This window comes from Rhynchophorus ferrugineus, unplaced genomic scaffold, assembly GCF_030347505.1.
Source record: "Rhynchophorus ferrugineus isolate W39M unplaced genomic scaffold, kcgeb_rfMv2 rfM4, whole genome shotgun sequence".
In the NCBI taxonomy this organism is placed as follows: domain Eukaryota; kingdom Metazoa; phylum Arthropoda; class Insecta; order Coleoptera; family Curculionidae; genus Rhynchophorus; species Rhynchophorus ferrugineus.
The window spans coordinates 15,770,411-15,786,577 of record NW_027472583.1 but is presented as its reverse complement, the minus strand read 5'-3'; the positions used below and the strand labels follow the sequence as shown (position 1 = coordinate 15,786,577).

General features: G+C 31.7%; 3 protein-coding genes across 7 annotated transcripts in view; 2 read left to right on the top strand and 1 right to left on the bottom strand.

The window, feature by feature from the left end:
• The window catches only part of NKCC (sodium potassium chloride cotransporter), a 53,393-nt gene extending 49,120 nt beyond the window's left edge, over positions 1–4,273 (top strand). For all 3 annotated transcript variants that reach the window (XM_076404539.1, XM_076404538.1, XM_076404537.1), the window contains exons 13-18: positions 388–668; positions 726–864; positions 923–1,072; positions 1,131–1,273; positions 3,683–3,794; positions 3,859–4,273. In XM_076404539.1, the coding sequence (XP_076260654.1) occupies positions 388–668; positions 726–864; positions 923–1,072; positions 1,131–1,273; positions 3,683–3,794; positions 3,859–3,994 (961 nt within the window). In that variant the 3' untranslated portion in view covers positions 3,995–4,273. The remainder of the gene's footprint in view (positions 1–387; positions 669–725; positions 865–922; positions 1,073–1,130; positions 1,274–3,682; positions 3,795–3,858) is intronic.
• Positions 4,274–4,475: 202 nt separating this feature from the next.
• Positions 4,476–8,868, top strand: Tsp26A (Tetraspanin 26A). 3 transcript variants are annotated; one of them, XM_076404534.1, is made up of 9 exons: positions 4,476–4,899; positions 4,965–5,085; positions 5,148–5,221; positions 5,275–5,349; positions 5,405–5,503; positions 5,561–5,689; positions 5,748–5,798; positions 6,120–6,236; positions 7,315–8,868. In XM_076404534.1, exons 1-9 carry the CDS (start codon positions 4,789–4,791, stop codon positions 7,384–7,386), a joined length of 849 nt encoding a protein of 282 aa, XP_076260649.1. In that variant the 5' UTR covers positions 4,476–4,788; the 3' UTR covers positions 7,387–8,868. The 3 variants fall into 3 exon arrangements, 2 of the variants coding, with proteins under 2 accessions (XP_076260649.1, XP_076260648.1); XR_013005780.1 differs by having other exon boundaries at positions 4,479–4,899; positions 5,886–6,236; XM_076404533.1 differs by lacking the exon at positions 6,120–6,236 and adding an exon at positions 5,886–5,996 and having other exon boundaries at positions 4,479–4,899.
• Positions 8,869–14,109: 5,241 nt separating this feature from the next.
• Positions 14,110–15,953, bottom strand: LOC143196311 (uncharacterized). The gene is made up of 2 exons (XM_076403973.1): positions 14,266–15,953; positions 14,110–14,203 (listed from the first exon to the last, which is right to left on the bottom strand). Exon 1 carries the CDS (start codon positions 15,951–15,953, stop codon positions 14,304–14,306), a length of 1,650 nt encoding a protein of 549 aa, XP_076260088.1. The 3' UTR covers positions 14,110–14,203; positions 14,266–14,303.
• Between the last annotated feature and the right edge of the window lie 214 nt (positions 15,954–16,167).

The window sequence follows — 16,167 nt, the reverse complement described above, 5'->3', positions numbered from 1 at the left end:
TTCACGATTTTCCTTCCAAAAACAAGAATCGAATCACCGACAGATATTGTTCTTTTTCCATTTCTCTAAAATCCGAGGATACGTCCGCTTCTACACGCTGTCGAAACAAAACTAAGAATCTAATTCGTCTGAAATTTCGACAGTAGCCGTCTATGTACAAGAAAATAACATTGAAATAAAGCAAATAACCTTTAAGTCACTAACTTTAAGGATACTTTTTATTCGTGGCTTTTTACAGTTTCAAAGAACTTTTTTCTAATTTTCAATCTGCAGGGTTAGGTTTTGGTTAACATTTTTGTATAGTGAACTGTTTCTGTTACAAATAAGAATCCTGCTGATATTAAAAAAACTTATAAAATAAATCCTACAATTAAAATTAATTTACAGTGCGGCATTTGATCAACATTTGGGCGTTGCCATACTTCGAGTCCAAGGTGGCCTGGATTACAGCAGCCTCACAGATATCGAGGAAAACAATTCATCAGAAAACACGATAACCAACAACCAACTTCTGAGGACGTCCCCATCCAGCGCTCTTATGATGCATTCCGATTCAAACCTGAACCTGTCTGAATATGATACCGGCGTAGCTGTGACACAAGCAAGTGGCGAAGGAATCGTAATCAATACCAGTAACGTAATAACTGAAGAACATAAGAAATCAAACGGTTAGATATTCTAAAAATCATTAAGAAAGATTTGTTATAATTATATTTTACGTCTAGATGACGGTGTTAAGTTAACAGCATCAAAGAGAAAAGAAAAGACGGCTAGTATTAAACTTGACGTTGTTCTTGGAATGTCCAACGATGAATTACTCCATGTAGAAGAAATAAATAGGTTTAGAAAGAAACAAAATAAAGGGTAAATATAGAATAAAATAAAAAATGCAAACGGAATTATTGCAAGCGTAATTTTGCAGATTCATTGATGTTTGGTGGTTATATGATGATGGAGGATTAACTATGCTACTTCCGTATATCATATCAACCAGACATGATTGGTCTAACTGCAAACTGAGGGTATTCGGTTTAGCTAGTAATAAGAACGATCTCGCACTAGAAGAAAGAAAGTAAGTATACTAATTTAGTGAGTCCCATTGTTTAAGTAATTTTGTAATTTATTTCCAGTATGGCTCATTTATTGTCGAAATTCAGATTGAACTATACATCTCTGAAAATGGTTTCTCTCTCAGACAAGCCTCATGACGATACTATATCTATGTTCGATTCGCTTGTGGATGACTTTAAAAATGCAACTGATGCACAAAATGGTATGATAACTGCATTTTTTTAAATTATATTAGGTGGTTGCATGTATGCTGGTTATTATTTCACCTGAAAAGGTATTATAAATCAAGTCAAGAGTATGACTTTGTGTCAATTAACACATGGTCTGAAAGTCCCGGGCGTAACAAAGAAAACGCGTTTTTTTTTCGTTAAAAATTGGCTTTATTCATCAAGATAATCTCCACACGCAATAAGCCACACAATCATTGCAACGCCGCTCTAACATTTCAATACTACTTTTGTAGAACGATTTATCCTTTGCTTCAAAACAGGCCTCAGTTACAGCGATAACCTCTTCGTTCGATTGAAAAATCTTACCGGTGAACATTTTTTTGGGACCTGTGAACAGACAGTCGTCGCTGGAACCCAAATCTGAATACGGTGGATGTGGGAGTAATTCGAACTTCAATTCATGTAGTTTTGGCAATGTTTTGATTCACTTGTGGCACAATGTGTTGTCTTGATGAAACAATTCTTTTCTTTCCCATATGCGGTCATTCCTTTGCAATTTCGACCTTCAAACGCTCCAATAACGCTATATAATATTCACCGTTGACGGTATTTCTCTTCTAAAGGTAGTCGATGAATATTACACCATGCATATCCAAAAATACCAAGGCAATAATATTTCCAGCCGATTGTTGTGGGTGCTTTGGACGAGGTTCACCAGTTGCTGTCAACTCAGATAACGATAGTTTTGATTCCGGAGTGAATTTATGGATCCATGTGTCATCCACTGTCACGCATCGACGCAAAAATTCCGGTTTGTTACATTTAAACATCGTCAAACACTGCTCAGAATCATCAACATGTTCTTGTTTTTGGTCAACAGTGAGCAAAATCGGAACCTACTTTGAACAGAGATTTCTCATAGTAAAATGCTTATGCAATATAAAACTAACACGTTCTTTTAATATCTTTACGATGGTAGCTAACTCACCCAATTTCACTTTTCGATTATTCAAAACGATTTTGTATTTTTTTTTGTGTGTTACCACATCATTTGAACGTCCATTGGGTTTTGCATCATCGGTGTCTTTACGAACACTTTTGAAGTTAGCACCCCTACGTTTTATTTTTATTTCTGAAGGATCGGAGTCCCTATAACACCCTTCAAGTAATTGCTTCGCTTGAGCGGTATTTTTTGCCATAAAGAAGCAGTCTAAAATTAAAACACGAAATTATTTTTCATCCATTATTTGAAAATAACTAAAGTAGTATCACTCTTAGCATAATAACTCTAAATTTATGAGTTTTAACAACTTTATTTTGAAGAAGAGTAATAACTGAAAAAGCGTTGAATGTAACAAAACTAGCGCCACCTATGTGCTAGGCCCGAGATTTTTCAGCTTACGAATTACTCACAATAATGTCTTTTTTGTAAGAATAATTCGTTAAATTTAGTTAATTGACATTGTTAGACCTCTGCAACTACAATTCCCTTCGGTTTAGCAATTTGTAATACCCTACACATTGATGATTTCACCGTAAAGAGGGAATATTTATTAGGAGGAAGTGAAAAATAGGACTTTGTGAAAATATTTTATTTCAATACTGCTTAACATTTGCATGACACATTTTCAACATATATCAAACACCTTATCTAATCTGACAACTGAGCATAATATATTTGAATTTTAATTTCAATACTACATTTTCGCCCTTTGTAATCCTATTTATTCTTGCCCTCCATCAGAATAAGCAAACACTGATTATTATTTATCTTATTACATTGCCATGTCCTAATTTTTCGTTAAATTTGGTTTTCTACATTGCTAGTTTCACACTCAAATGAATTAAAATAGCTTTAGGGTACTCTTAAATAGTGTTTAGATGATATAACATAATAGCAAAATAGTAAAATAAATCCTGCTTGCAACATTATTACATAAAAACTTAGTTCTTAATCTTTTGTTTTGTGTTGTTTTACTTCCTGCTTCTTAATAACATAAAGTTGAAGGCACATTATCACTTGTTTCAAAAGCATCTGTAGAGAAAACTGTGCTAGTTTTTACTTATTAAACATCTCAATTAACTTCCTCTGAAAAAATTTTACATTTGTATTTACTTTTAATTAGATCTATTTCGATCTATTCTTCTTCTGTTTCGATGAGTTGGTCAATTCAATCGTTCAATTCAATGATCGATATAGGTTTTAATATTAAAATTACAATGATAAGAAAATTGTATTAAATAGTTTCAAAATTTATAATCGGACATGACAATGGCGTTAAATTCTCTATCCACAGCAAAAATATACATTTAACAGGCATAAGTCATAATTCATTTGGTCCGGGAACATATTACAAATTTTTGAAATTACACACATTCCTAAAATCAATCACTAGACGCTAATCCCAATGTAAAACCATATATTTTGACGTATGTTTCAGATTGTCAAGTAACAGATGCTGAATTAAACGCTAACCATGACAAAACTCTTCGCCAACTTAGATTAAGAGAATTATTACTAGAAAATTCTCAAAACGCCAATTTAATTGTTATGTAAGTTACTTCACTTGTTAGAGCGTATTTAATATAATAAAAATTACGTTTTTTTATTTCATAGGTCTCTTCCAATGCCACGAAAAGGTCACCTATCCGCACCTTTATATATGGCTTGGCTAGAATTACTTACGAAAGATATGCCGCCCTTTTTATTAGTGAGGGGTAATCAACAATCGGTTCTAACCTATTACTCTTAAAGATCCGATGATTAGTTTTCCCTCTTGATATTATTAGGTTAATTTTGAATTATTTAATCAGAAAAAAAATCAGTATTACTTCTGAAACTGTTAACTCAAATTCTTTCGGGCGTCGATACGTAAAGAATTAAATTCCGTTCCAAAGACCAAATATTTAGATTTTAGAAAGTATTTTATAGTTAAAAATTAAAATATGATTAAAATTCTATATAAATGTGTATGTTATATATGTAGATATTAGTTATAGTTTGTTTTTATTAAAGGTATTTTTAAAATTGATGTGTGCTTTTTTTCAATGCCCTTAAATATAAAATTCAGACTTTTTTAATATTTTTAATACAACTTTCATAATATATTAATTTTTTTATATATAGTGTCATCTACCGACGACATCTGTAATTTCAAAATATATCATCCCATATTACAGTTTCCTACTTAAAAAGGCAACTATATAATTGCCACTAACAAGATATAGGAAACTCTTTACATATTGTGGTTGACAAAGGTGTCAAAATATACAATGTTCGGTGGATGTGGAATGTTTAATTTATGATTTATATTTAAAAATGGAATACAAATAAAAGTAGTTTGGTGAAATACACGGATAACCTATGTGTGTGTGTCACTTTAGTATATCAAAAATGTTTGTGTATTAGGATAAGAGGAATTAAGAATGTTTGACGCAGTATTACAAATTTCCAAGGGCATGGATATGAGGAAACAATCAATGAAACCTATGTTTCTGGGAATTTAGTGAACACATACAAAAGTCTTAACTTTTTGGAATACACGGAATGACCGTAACAGTTTCCAAAATGCCTACAATCAGGAAGTATCGAAGTGAAACAACAGAAGTGAGCAGCTGCTTAAAGTATATGATTTTTGGTTTTAATGTATTATTTTGGGTAAGTTTAATGTGTCCTCATAATGTGACCTGATGATCTACATAATTAGCATTTTATATTTGTAGCTTTTGGGTCTCTGCATTTTGACTGTAGGTGTATGGGCTTGGTCAGAAAAAGATATCTTCAATAATTTAGGAAAAGTTGCCAACATTGCTCTTGATCCAGCATTTATATTAATATGTGTTGGTAAGTTTTTTTATATTAAAGTGTTAATTGGACTAAGTAATACTCAATTTAAATATTTTTAGGAACTGTGACATTTGTGATAGGTTTTACGGGTTGTGTGGGAGCACTGAGAGAAAATACCTGTTTATTAGCAACTGTGAGTAGTTAATTGACAATAGTTCTAAAAAAAACTAAACCACAATGTTTTAGTATGCAATTTTCTTGTCAGTTTTGTTATTATTTGAAATGACAGCAGGAATATTAGGATTTGTTTTTAAGGATTGGGTAAGTATGGTATTGATCATTCATAGAATTATACAGTGTAAACAAACATTTTTAGATCAAAGCTCAGGCAGCTATTGGATTTCAAACATTTATAATTCATTATAGGGAAGATCCAGACCAACAAAATTTAATAGATTGGATACAAGAAGATTGGGTACAAAATTGTATATTTTAACACAATATCTATTTTAATATGATTATGTTTTCTCAGCTCCAATGTTGTGGAATTGAAGGCCCTAAAGACTGGGACAGAAATAATTACTTTAATTGTTCCTCAAAGGATGTAGGAAGTAGAGAAGCTTGTGGAGTTCCTTTTTCTTGCTGCAAACGTAAACCAAATGTAAGATATTTTTTATATATATAAGTTAGATCTACTCTTAAAATGAAATATGATTTAGGAAATTATTAAGAATAAGCAATGTGGATATGATGTTCGGAAGCCTGGATTTGTAAGTATATTTGTATATGTGTAATAGTATTCAAATATGTATATGTACAATATTATTTCAAATTATTCATATTTTGTAATCATGCAGCCAGGAGAAAGACATATATTTGAAAGAGGTTGTTTAAGAGCTGGTGAAGAATGGATTGAAAGCAATCTAGTACCTGTGGCTGCTGTTAAAGTAGGAACAATGATCCTACAGGTACCAGTTGCAAACTTCACTGTGTCTCCATTCATTTTTTAATTTCTTCATTAGCACATCATTGCAGCATGATGAATAGTTTCGGTTTACTTAGTTGTATTTGCATGTTTGCACAAATTTCAGGCTTTTGATGTGTCAAAAATTATAAATGAGCAAGGCTGTCTTGAAGCTGTGGAGGAATGGACCGAGAAGAATTTTATATCTATTGTGTCCTGTTCGTTTGTGATTTTATTTTTACAAGTAAGTTATTTTTTATTTTAAATATGTTTCCGTTATTAAATTATTTGAGTTTTATATTGTTCAGAGAATCTTGTTTTTGAGTTCATAAATATAATTTGAGCAAGGAATTACATTTATCGTATCGCTTATTTCATTTATCATTCGTAAATATGTATATACATCTGCTTGGTGGTTGTATCAATTTGCTTCAATTTCTTATTTTCAGCATACGTGTTTATGATTGCTGATTTGTTGTTTTGTCTGATATTTGTTGATTTTGAAGATTTGAAATCTATTAAAATTATAAGTTTAAGAATTGTATTGGGCTTAGGAAATAAATAAGACCTATATACATATATTTTTAATATGCTTAGGTTATAGAATTTTTTCAACTAGCTATTGAAAGGCGATCTATGAAACTGAGTGCGTGATTGAATTTGATAAGTTTGCTACAGTATACAGTTTATGTACGTCTACCCATATACATATACTAAAACTAATCAGGCGATTTCAAGGAAGAGCTCTTTCAACTTTAATTGTACAGCTCTCTTGCAGAAAAATCAAAGTCGACTAGTTAATTAATGATTCTATTGTCTAAATTCCGAGGTCGTTTACTTTTTTTAAAAATATTTAGGAATATATACGTTTTAAATGCAGGCAACGGTTTATAAATATAATAAATTTGGTCATACATATTACATGTAAATATTTTTGTAATTTTTGAATTGTAATATATGAAATATTTTAAGTTATTGTTGATAAATATGCAGTTACTAATTTATGAATATATGCTCGTTTTCCTGAGCTTATAATTACAGGATTGTAAATCAATGCTTTTGATTTATAGTTAAGAACGTACATAATCAGTAATAAAATTTAATATGCCTTTATTTAGTTAAAGTGTATTTAAAATGGAATTGCATAGAGGTAAATACTATGACCTGAATTTTCAAGATATTGTTGCTTGTGCTTTTTAGCACTAGGCTAAGGTTTATAGTGAAAACCTATCAAATCTTATTCAGAATTTAGTTTTTGAGGTCGCGTCTTCCACTTGTGAAATACCATTTGCTTTGATAATATTGATTTATTGTAATTTTAGATATTAGGCATCTGCTTCGCACAAAACTTGCGAGCTGATATTTTCGCTCAGAAAGCGAAATGGCATCACTGACAATTGAGGGCTCCCACTGCGGTTTAGTACAATTTTATGTACAGGACCGCGTGGGAGTCGTCCAGCGAACCATTGGAAAACTTGCAGATCGTGGAGCGAGTAGAAGTTCGAATCGGCAGTTGAACGTATTCGTCCGGACTATTCATTTGTCAAATTTGTATTTGAAATTATATATTTTGTATTCAGCGTAACCATTGTAACATTGTATATTAACATGTAACCATTATAAAAGTAAAATTGTATTAAATACCATAATCGACCGTTTGACCAATAGATTGTGGTGGAATTTTTACTCGCACAGTCTACCTTACTCTACTTAATGACGTTTCTAATATTTTTGTTATTATACACCAACTAGCATTTTTATATATAGTATCTTTTGTCTCCATTGTTTATAAAGAATCTCTATATTGAAGGTATGCATTCTCTACTAGTTACATTTTTCATTTTATGAAGGTATTCAGACACTGTTTGATATTTAATTACCTGTAAAGGATTCAGTTTTATATAATTTGAAAATGTAGATTTACTTTTATAAAAATTTAATAGCCGGCTTGGTTGGCGCAGTGGTAAAGGTGACAGGACGGTCCTCCTACTGTTGTGAAAATCGCGGGTTCCTGCTGGGGCGTGGTCGTAAATGTATGTTTGTGATTGTCCAAGGCAAGAGTGCAAAATCCAACAAGGAAAATGATTCCAGTCAGGCCAGCAATCAGGCTGGGTATGACCGGATATCTTCTGGGATGATTTCTAAGTTGGTCACTCGCCAGTCGGTGGGCTTAATGCCGAGGACTGTGGTTTGGAACCCACGTTAAACTGTAGGTCCAGTGCAAATAAACCCTCTTTGGTAAAAAGGAGATTTTAAAATATAAAATATGTATATAAAAATAATATTAAACTTCATTTTGGGATGTTTATTAATTTTCTTTTTTGAAATTTGTAATCAGTGTCTGTACAGAGTCATGATGCTATATATACCGTAGCATTTTTTGGATTCGAAATATGCCATATAAATAGAAGAAAATCAAAATACATATATGCTTTTAGAATATTTTACTCATAGTACTTCTATAGATGCTTTACTGGTGTGGGTTATGATTAGATATTTTTGATACATATTTATATTTTTTACACTTATTGAATGTTTATTCTAAGTAAAAATGTGTTAATTAATGAACAAAATGCTAGTTGGGTCAATATGATATTTTGTTATAGGTGATAGTTTAAGCTTTAATCATTGTGATATAATTTTACATTCCTACTTTATATATACATATCTCTGACAATTTTATATGGTTTTAGAACTCGAGTATTTTAAACCCTGTCATGTTCAATGTTCGACATTCAGGGCTTGTATATTAGATCTTTGAATATTAAACGAATGATATTTTGCTGTATTGGTCGAATATAAATTGTAACTTGTAATAATTGTGTAATAATATTTAATATTGTAATACTTTATATTTAATAAAATATTTAACAATTTTTTGGTATTTTATTCGTTTGCGCATGTTTGTTATCTGAATCTAGATTGAACTAGACATATGCCATAGATTTTTATGTTCTTAATTTTAATGTAACATTTTATATAAACTTAGAATAATTTTTTTGTAGATTATATTTCCTATTAGTTGATCTTGCAGATAGTGCAAGAGTTTTTTAGCTCGAGGACTCGTCAACAATTATCACTGTGATAACTGTGATAATATATCAGTAATGCTTTATCTTACAATGGTGGTACATACAAATAATACTACCTTTAGTTCATTATTGATAACATAGTTGCCGCAATAATAGATATTAAATGGTTTGATGTTTTTATACAAAAAAAATTACCCAAGTTCAGTCAGTGACAATATCAAAAAGATTGCTTTTTAGTGTTTTAAAACGGTTATCAAATTTAAATTATTAAGTAAGCCAAGTTTAATTGTTGCCAAGTATGCTATTATTGTGGGTAGTCTAGAGTTGTTCCTTTCTGTTTATGGATTTTCTGCATGCCACACCCTTGTTTATATCTATAAATATATATTTTTGGTTTAATTTTTGAACTGCAACTTATGTTTCATTTGTTTGTTAATTTTGTATTTGGTTTTGAAACAAAATTATTGGTGGTTTCGTTGAATAGTTCCTTTATTTGCTTATTATTTTTAAGCTTGCTTTGGAGTAATAACATTTTCAGAAAAACTTCTGTTTTTTTAAACTAAGCTCTGGCCAGGCTTTCTTTTTTTACATCTCATTTTATATAATTTTATTTACACAGTTTAGTCGAGATACATTTTAGGGCTGTTTCATTGTTACCTAATTCTAATACTACTACAATTTTGAAATGTTTTCATTTTGTTTATACATATTTGAAACTTGTTCGTTAACTTTATTATTAACGATAGTTATTGTTAGATATTGTTTTAACAGTAATGCCAAAAAGTGAATGTGGTTTAATGTTATTTTTCTTATTCCACTTCTCTACTATAGCGAATGTGTGTTAGCATGCACTCTGTCAAAAACTCGAACTAAGCTAATCAATGTTCAAAAAGTTTAAATATTTAATAACATTAATGGAAATAGTTCGGGTTTTTATTCAGATAATCCCGCTGAAAAAGTATATATGTATTGATATGTCTTAATGCTTATATTTAGTTACAAATTGGTTTTACACGTACAAACATGAAATAATATAAAAATATATATAATGTAAATGATAGATAAGATACTTATAGAAGTTATTTTTAGTTTTCGTTTCAAAATAGTGATAATCAATTTAATGAGTATTTCCGAATCAGTTAATAAGCTTATTTTAGCATTGGATAAACTGATTAAATTACATAACTGACCGATTTTTGCAATATGGATATGATAGAAATGCATTTTGATTTTTTTATTGTTTGCAGGACATGAAACAACTCAGTTATTAAGTGCAACTTTGATTTGGATTTAGCTGCCTGATTTGAACACTAGAGCGCAATAACAACATTCTCTTAATTACTCCCTATTGATTTCACTGTGTTTAAATGGTTGAGAATTTAATTATAAATAGGTAGTTCAGCGTTTCAATAATTAGCCCATGCAATGTTCGTTAATATTGCATACAGCTAGTAATACTTTACTTGATAATAGTTCTCGATCTGATATTTTAAATGTGTGATTACATCACTAAGAATATTGGAAATGTTTTATTTTTATTATTTTTCTTCTTGATTCGAATATAGAGAAGCATCAACATATTTTTTTATACAAGTAAAATAATTGTAGTAATTTACTTATGGGGATTTTCAATAAGGGTGGATATGTGAATCTGTTTATCATATCTGTTAATATTTAGTTGATGACAAATCGTAACATTTTTAAAATTTTATTATCAATATGACGAAAAGGATTCAAATTTGGGGTCCATATCAATGGGACCCAAATTTGGTTCAAAGTCAAGTTGAGAAGTGCATTTTTTCGATAAATTGGTATGTTTCATACCAACCCATACGAGGTTTACCTGGTGAAGCTTTTAGCCTAGGGGTGTTATTAGTATATACTTCTTCATCCCATCAATGGCAAGCGCTGTAGACTAATGATAAGCAATTTTGTAAATCTCAGATTGAACGTGCCATAAAAAGGATGCAGCAATGGGCTTTCTTCATGGACGATTTGATTGAAATATAATAATTTTATTGTAATACACATATAACACATAATGTTGAAATGCAAAGTAACCGATCATCGTTCCGACGATGGTTCATCCAAATTTTTGTAATTTTATTAATAGTTATTCGAATATATCTGCACTTTTTCAAGAGTCAATTTTCAAGCTTGCTTAAGCCTTGTTATGGTGTTATGTTTATACATTTATTTTGGTCCTGGATTCTCTATTGATACTGTTCTCCATTATCAGGTCTGTTGGTAATTACTTTCCGGTTTTTGTAACAGATTTTATTAGCCATAACTATATAGTGTCATGCTTTGATACATATATAATTTTATTTTACTGACATTAACATCAAAACAGCACAAGTTACGATCTCTCATTTTCTATCATTCTATCGTTTTTTGAGTTTTGTGTCTGAAAAGCTGTTGAAAGTCACCGTTTGCTGGTAATGACTTACGGTGAGTATGCCCCAACTATAGACACATGTGAAACGTGTTTTCGACACAGTAGTGATTTGAACACAGTTTCATACAACAAATTCAAGCAAAGAAGTATTAAAATCATTGGGATGAGAAGCTTTCGCATCGATGGGGCTAGCGCTTGCATAACAGCACCTTTTTTGATCGTGCCCTATAACATTGAAGTTGATTGTAGTTAGAAATCCCTCAGTATAGTAAAGGGTTTTCAGGATAGTATAGATCATGATTCTTTGAGTATTTCTTGTCGCTTGGGTATTTTGTGCGAGGATATTTTTAGTAAGAAAACGTTTTTAAGGAAGTCCTCGAGTGGTTCTATGAGTTTGTGAGATTGCAGCAGGTATATGTTAATATATATATTTTTACCTCATTTTTCTTGAACTTCATCTCAAGTATAGCAATACAATTTATATAATATATTAGTATTATATATAATACTATTACTTTTCAGTAATGCTGTTTAGAGATCTAGAAAACTAGATATTTAGAGAGGCCCAACAATGAAATAGGTTCCATTGGCAAAAGGAAACGCTGCTTTTTTTGTAATAGCATGATTCGCCTTATTAATTATTGTAGATCCAAGTAATACATTTTAATTCCATTTGAGAGTATATTTACCTTTTACGTTCAGTTACAGTACTTACTGTAAAACAGTAAGTATTCTTTATCTCCTCAAAATTTTTATTTATTGTATGTATGTATATTCTGCACAACTACACACATATCAAATAATATTTCACGCTCTATAATACAATATCCTACAGTTGTAGTATATTAATTATATACTCACCTTTAGTTGTTTACATTCTCATCATCCTGTCTTGGAAATTGTCATCATTGATAATCATACTGAGAAAGTTTCATTCACTGAATAATGAAAATAAAAACTGTTATTTATTTATTTAACATTTGTTTACAATTTTATCCTTTGTCGATTTCTTCTTCAATGTGTCTCATCGAGTTCATTCAAACCAAAGGTGTTATTACCATTCCTGTTTCCAGCATGAGAAACAATATATCTGTAATTATTAATAAATGTATTGACCAATTAAACCTATTCAATTATTATTCCAAGGTTTACCTTTCTCCATCAGCTTTCGTTGTCATAACACTATTTGTATTATCATGTTGCCGTGCATGACCGTTAGATGTATTGGTCCCATTCAAAAATATCCATGTCTCTTCTAAGTATCCAAATAAATATAGAAAGTCTTCCTTAAAATTTTATTCTTTTAAAAACTATATCTGGAAGTTCCATTTTACCATTTTACGCGGAAATAATTGTATTAAATCAGTTTATATTGAAAAAACTACTCAGTATTTTTATACATTTCATATATTTGATATTTGACAGAGTTAATATTAAGTTGATCTTGATTTGTCAACCGCATCGTATGAGCACGGTTTCGGTGAATCCATAATATAATATAATGTAAATTATATAATTATAAAAATATTGTAATTTTATTTTTTGACATATTTCAATGACCGTCTCCATACTAGTATTCAGCGCAGCTGCGACACGCTAAAAATATTCCCAATAAAACCGCAGCAAATTAATATTTAACAAAATAATAATAAGGAGCGATTTGAAATGTATCAAAACAAGCAAAGCAAAGCGTTAAAACATTTGCCGATTAATAACCTAGAGTTATTATAACGACTTTTGCAGGCTGGTTCGGTTACATGTTCGAACTTATCAGACAACATTGTCTCTTTTTATTTAGAACTAGCTGACCCGACAGACTTCGTCCTGTCAAAAAGATTTGTAATGTGGCAGTTTTTGTGCCTACGTATTTTAAAAAATTCTCCTGAACAGAACCATCACCCTGGTGATAGGGCGTTGTGAATAAAAAATAATTAAATAAAACATATATAAGGATTGAAAAGTAAGTAATCGCTTTATTGTTAATCATGTGAATCATAATTATTATTATTATTATCATTATATTGCTTTGTGGTATACGATGTTTTTTGTTTGATTACCTGGCGCATAGATAAACAAATCTGATGGTTTTCCAACACGGGAACAGGCAACATACAATTGACCATGTGAGAAACATGGGTTTTCTAGATTAATACCACAAACACTTAATGATTGCCCCTGGGACTTGTTTATAGTCATAGCAAAAGCAAGCCGTCAACATGTCTATAGGAAATTTGCCATTACCAATGTCAATGAGTTATTTAGAGAATATGTTTCCAGATTGGTCATTTTGCAACTCGACACGCATATTCTTGCTTAAATGAAGTACTTTAACATGTTTCCACAAATTGGAGGACTTTAGACATGCATTGAGTTCATCAGCTGGCGTTGATCGTGGAATCACTGGCAATGTTTGACGAAAATCTCCTGCTAATAAAATCATTGCACCACCAAATCGGTTATTATTGCTACGTAGATCTTTTAAGGTTCTGTCTAAAGCCTCCAAAGATTTTTTATGTGCCATCGTGCATTCATCCCAAACAATCAATTTACATTGCTGCAAAACCTTTGCCATTGCAGAGTTCTTCGAAACGTTGCAGGTTGGAGTTTCATTGCTTTGCATATTTAATGGCAATTTTAGTGCTGAATGGGCTGTTCGACCACCTTCAAGCAAAGTTGCTGCGATTCCCGACGAAGCGAGTGCAAGTGCAATTTTATTTTGTGAGCGAATTGTTGCTAATATTAATGAAATAAAAAAAGTTTTTCCTGTACCACCAGGTGCATCTAAGAAATAAATCCCTCCAGTTTCATCATTTGTTACTTTCATAAGAGTTTCAAATACATACTTCTGTTGTTCATTTAACAGTGGAAGATTTGTTTGAATTTATTCTTTCAAAGCGTTGAGATCATACAGTCTTTCTCGATGCAACTCTTGGTTAAAAGCGTCATGCATTGGACGATTGGGCGCGGTCAGGCCTAATTGAATTAATAGTTTGTTTGACATTATCAAGCACATGTCCTCAATTGAAATCAATGCTTCATTGTAAATTTCTTCACTGATTTGTATATTTGGATTTCCCATTCTATTCCGTATTTGATACAAAATATCATCACACATATAATCTTTGTACTTCATCCACAAATCAATTGGGTTTGATGGGAAGCATGTAGATATGATTATAGAAAACAATGTTCGTATTTGATGAGTGTGTGATGATATTACAGCATCATTGAGAGTTTGATCCCAATGAGCGTCATTTTCAAGCAATTGCAAACGTTGACAGGCTTCTCTGTAGGATCCACACAATTCACCATCAACAGTTCGTAACTGTTGGAATGATGTTGGGCCACGTACATTGACTAATAGCAGTCGTAAATAAAAACATTCATCATTGCTTGGATGTACTGAATAAATCCGGCCAATCGCATCGGTGGAATATACATCTGTATATCCTGGAACTGGTTTTCCTTGTTTCCGTCGTATAAATCTCCTTGAGGATTGATTCCAGGTATAATATTTTGGCATTTCAGAATATAGCAATGTTTGTGCGAAATCATCGTTTTGGCATGTCTCAAAAAAACTGGTTAATGTAGTAGATGGTGGCTGAGCAGCTCTTTGTACTGCGTTCTGTGCTGTAAAATACACTCTTTGTCCATTTTCTAAATGCACAGCTAAGTGAACAACAGAAGGGTGTCTCTCATGAATAGGAAAAGAAAATATTCGCCAAACTGCTTCATTACTACTGACATAGCGGCCCATTTGGTATTGGGTAACTTCATCATTAGAATTCTCTGCACCAATTTCAATCACAGCCATATCACTCCCTTTGCTTACATATTTGCAAATGTATTTAATCGATTTCACTGAATGGCAAGATTCAACGTTGATGTGTGCTTTGAATGTCTTTGATAAAATGGGTGAATATGGAACAATCCAACGATTATCTATTTCAATATCTTGTTGATTTAATTTGACAATTGTTGATTTTCCATTGTCTGCTGTCGATCTGCGACGATACAATGGATAACCGTCATTACCAGTAATTGTTTCCGATATTAATGTCCGTGGATATCGTTTTGAACATTTACCATCCATCATACACGGTGAATTTTGATTAAGAGTTCCACAGGGACCATGTATCATGTTTTTGATAACTACCTCATGCAATCCAGGATCTACTTGTACATTAGGGATTTCAGCTGATATCACTGCATCAACTTCATTTGGCCTTATCTTTTCAACCAACCAAATCAAAATGTGTGCATGTGGCAATCCTCGTTTCTGCCACTCCACAGAATACATCCAGCAGCGTGTCTCACCAAACACATTATGTTTTACGATGAAATTCATTAAAGATTTCAACTTTTGTCTAAAGACTCTGGCTGTAATATCATGACGATCAATGGATGATTTCCCAGGTAATAACTCCTGCTTAATTTCTATCCATTGCGGATTGCATGTAAATGTGATGAACAAATCTGCTGTACCATAATGACGAACATACGACATGGCATCTTGAGCATATTCGTGCATATGCCGAGGGCTTCCGATGTATGTTGCTGGAAGAATAGTCATCCGACCGACATTCTGTGCATTTCCATCAGTATTAATCGCATCTCGAAGGTGAATATACTCTTCAGATCGGAGTTTGGTTTGATTCAACCTGATGAATGTTAATCTCTCCGTTTCAATTTTAACATACATGTCATCAACATATTTGTGATATAATCGCCGACATTTCAATATG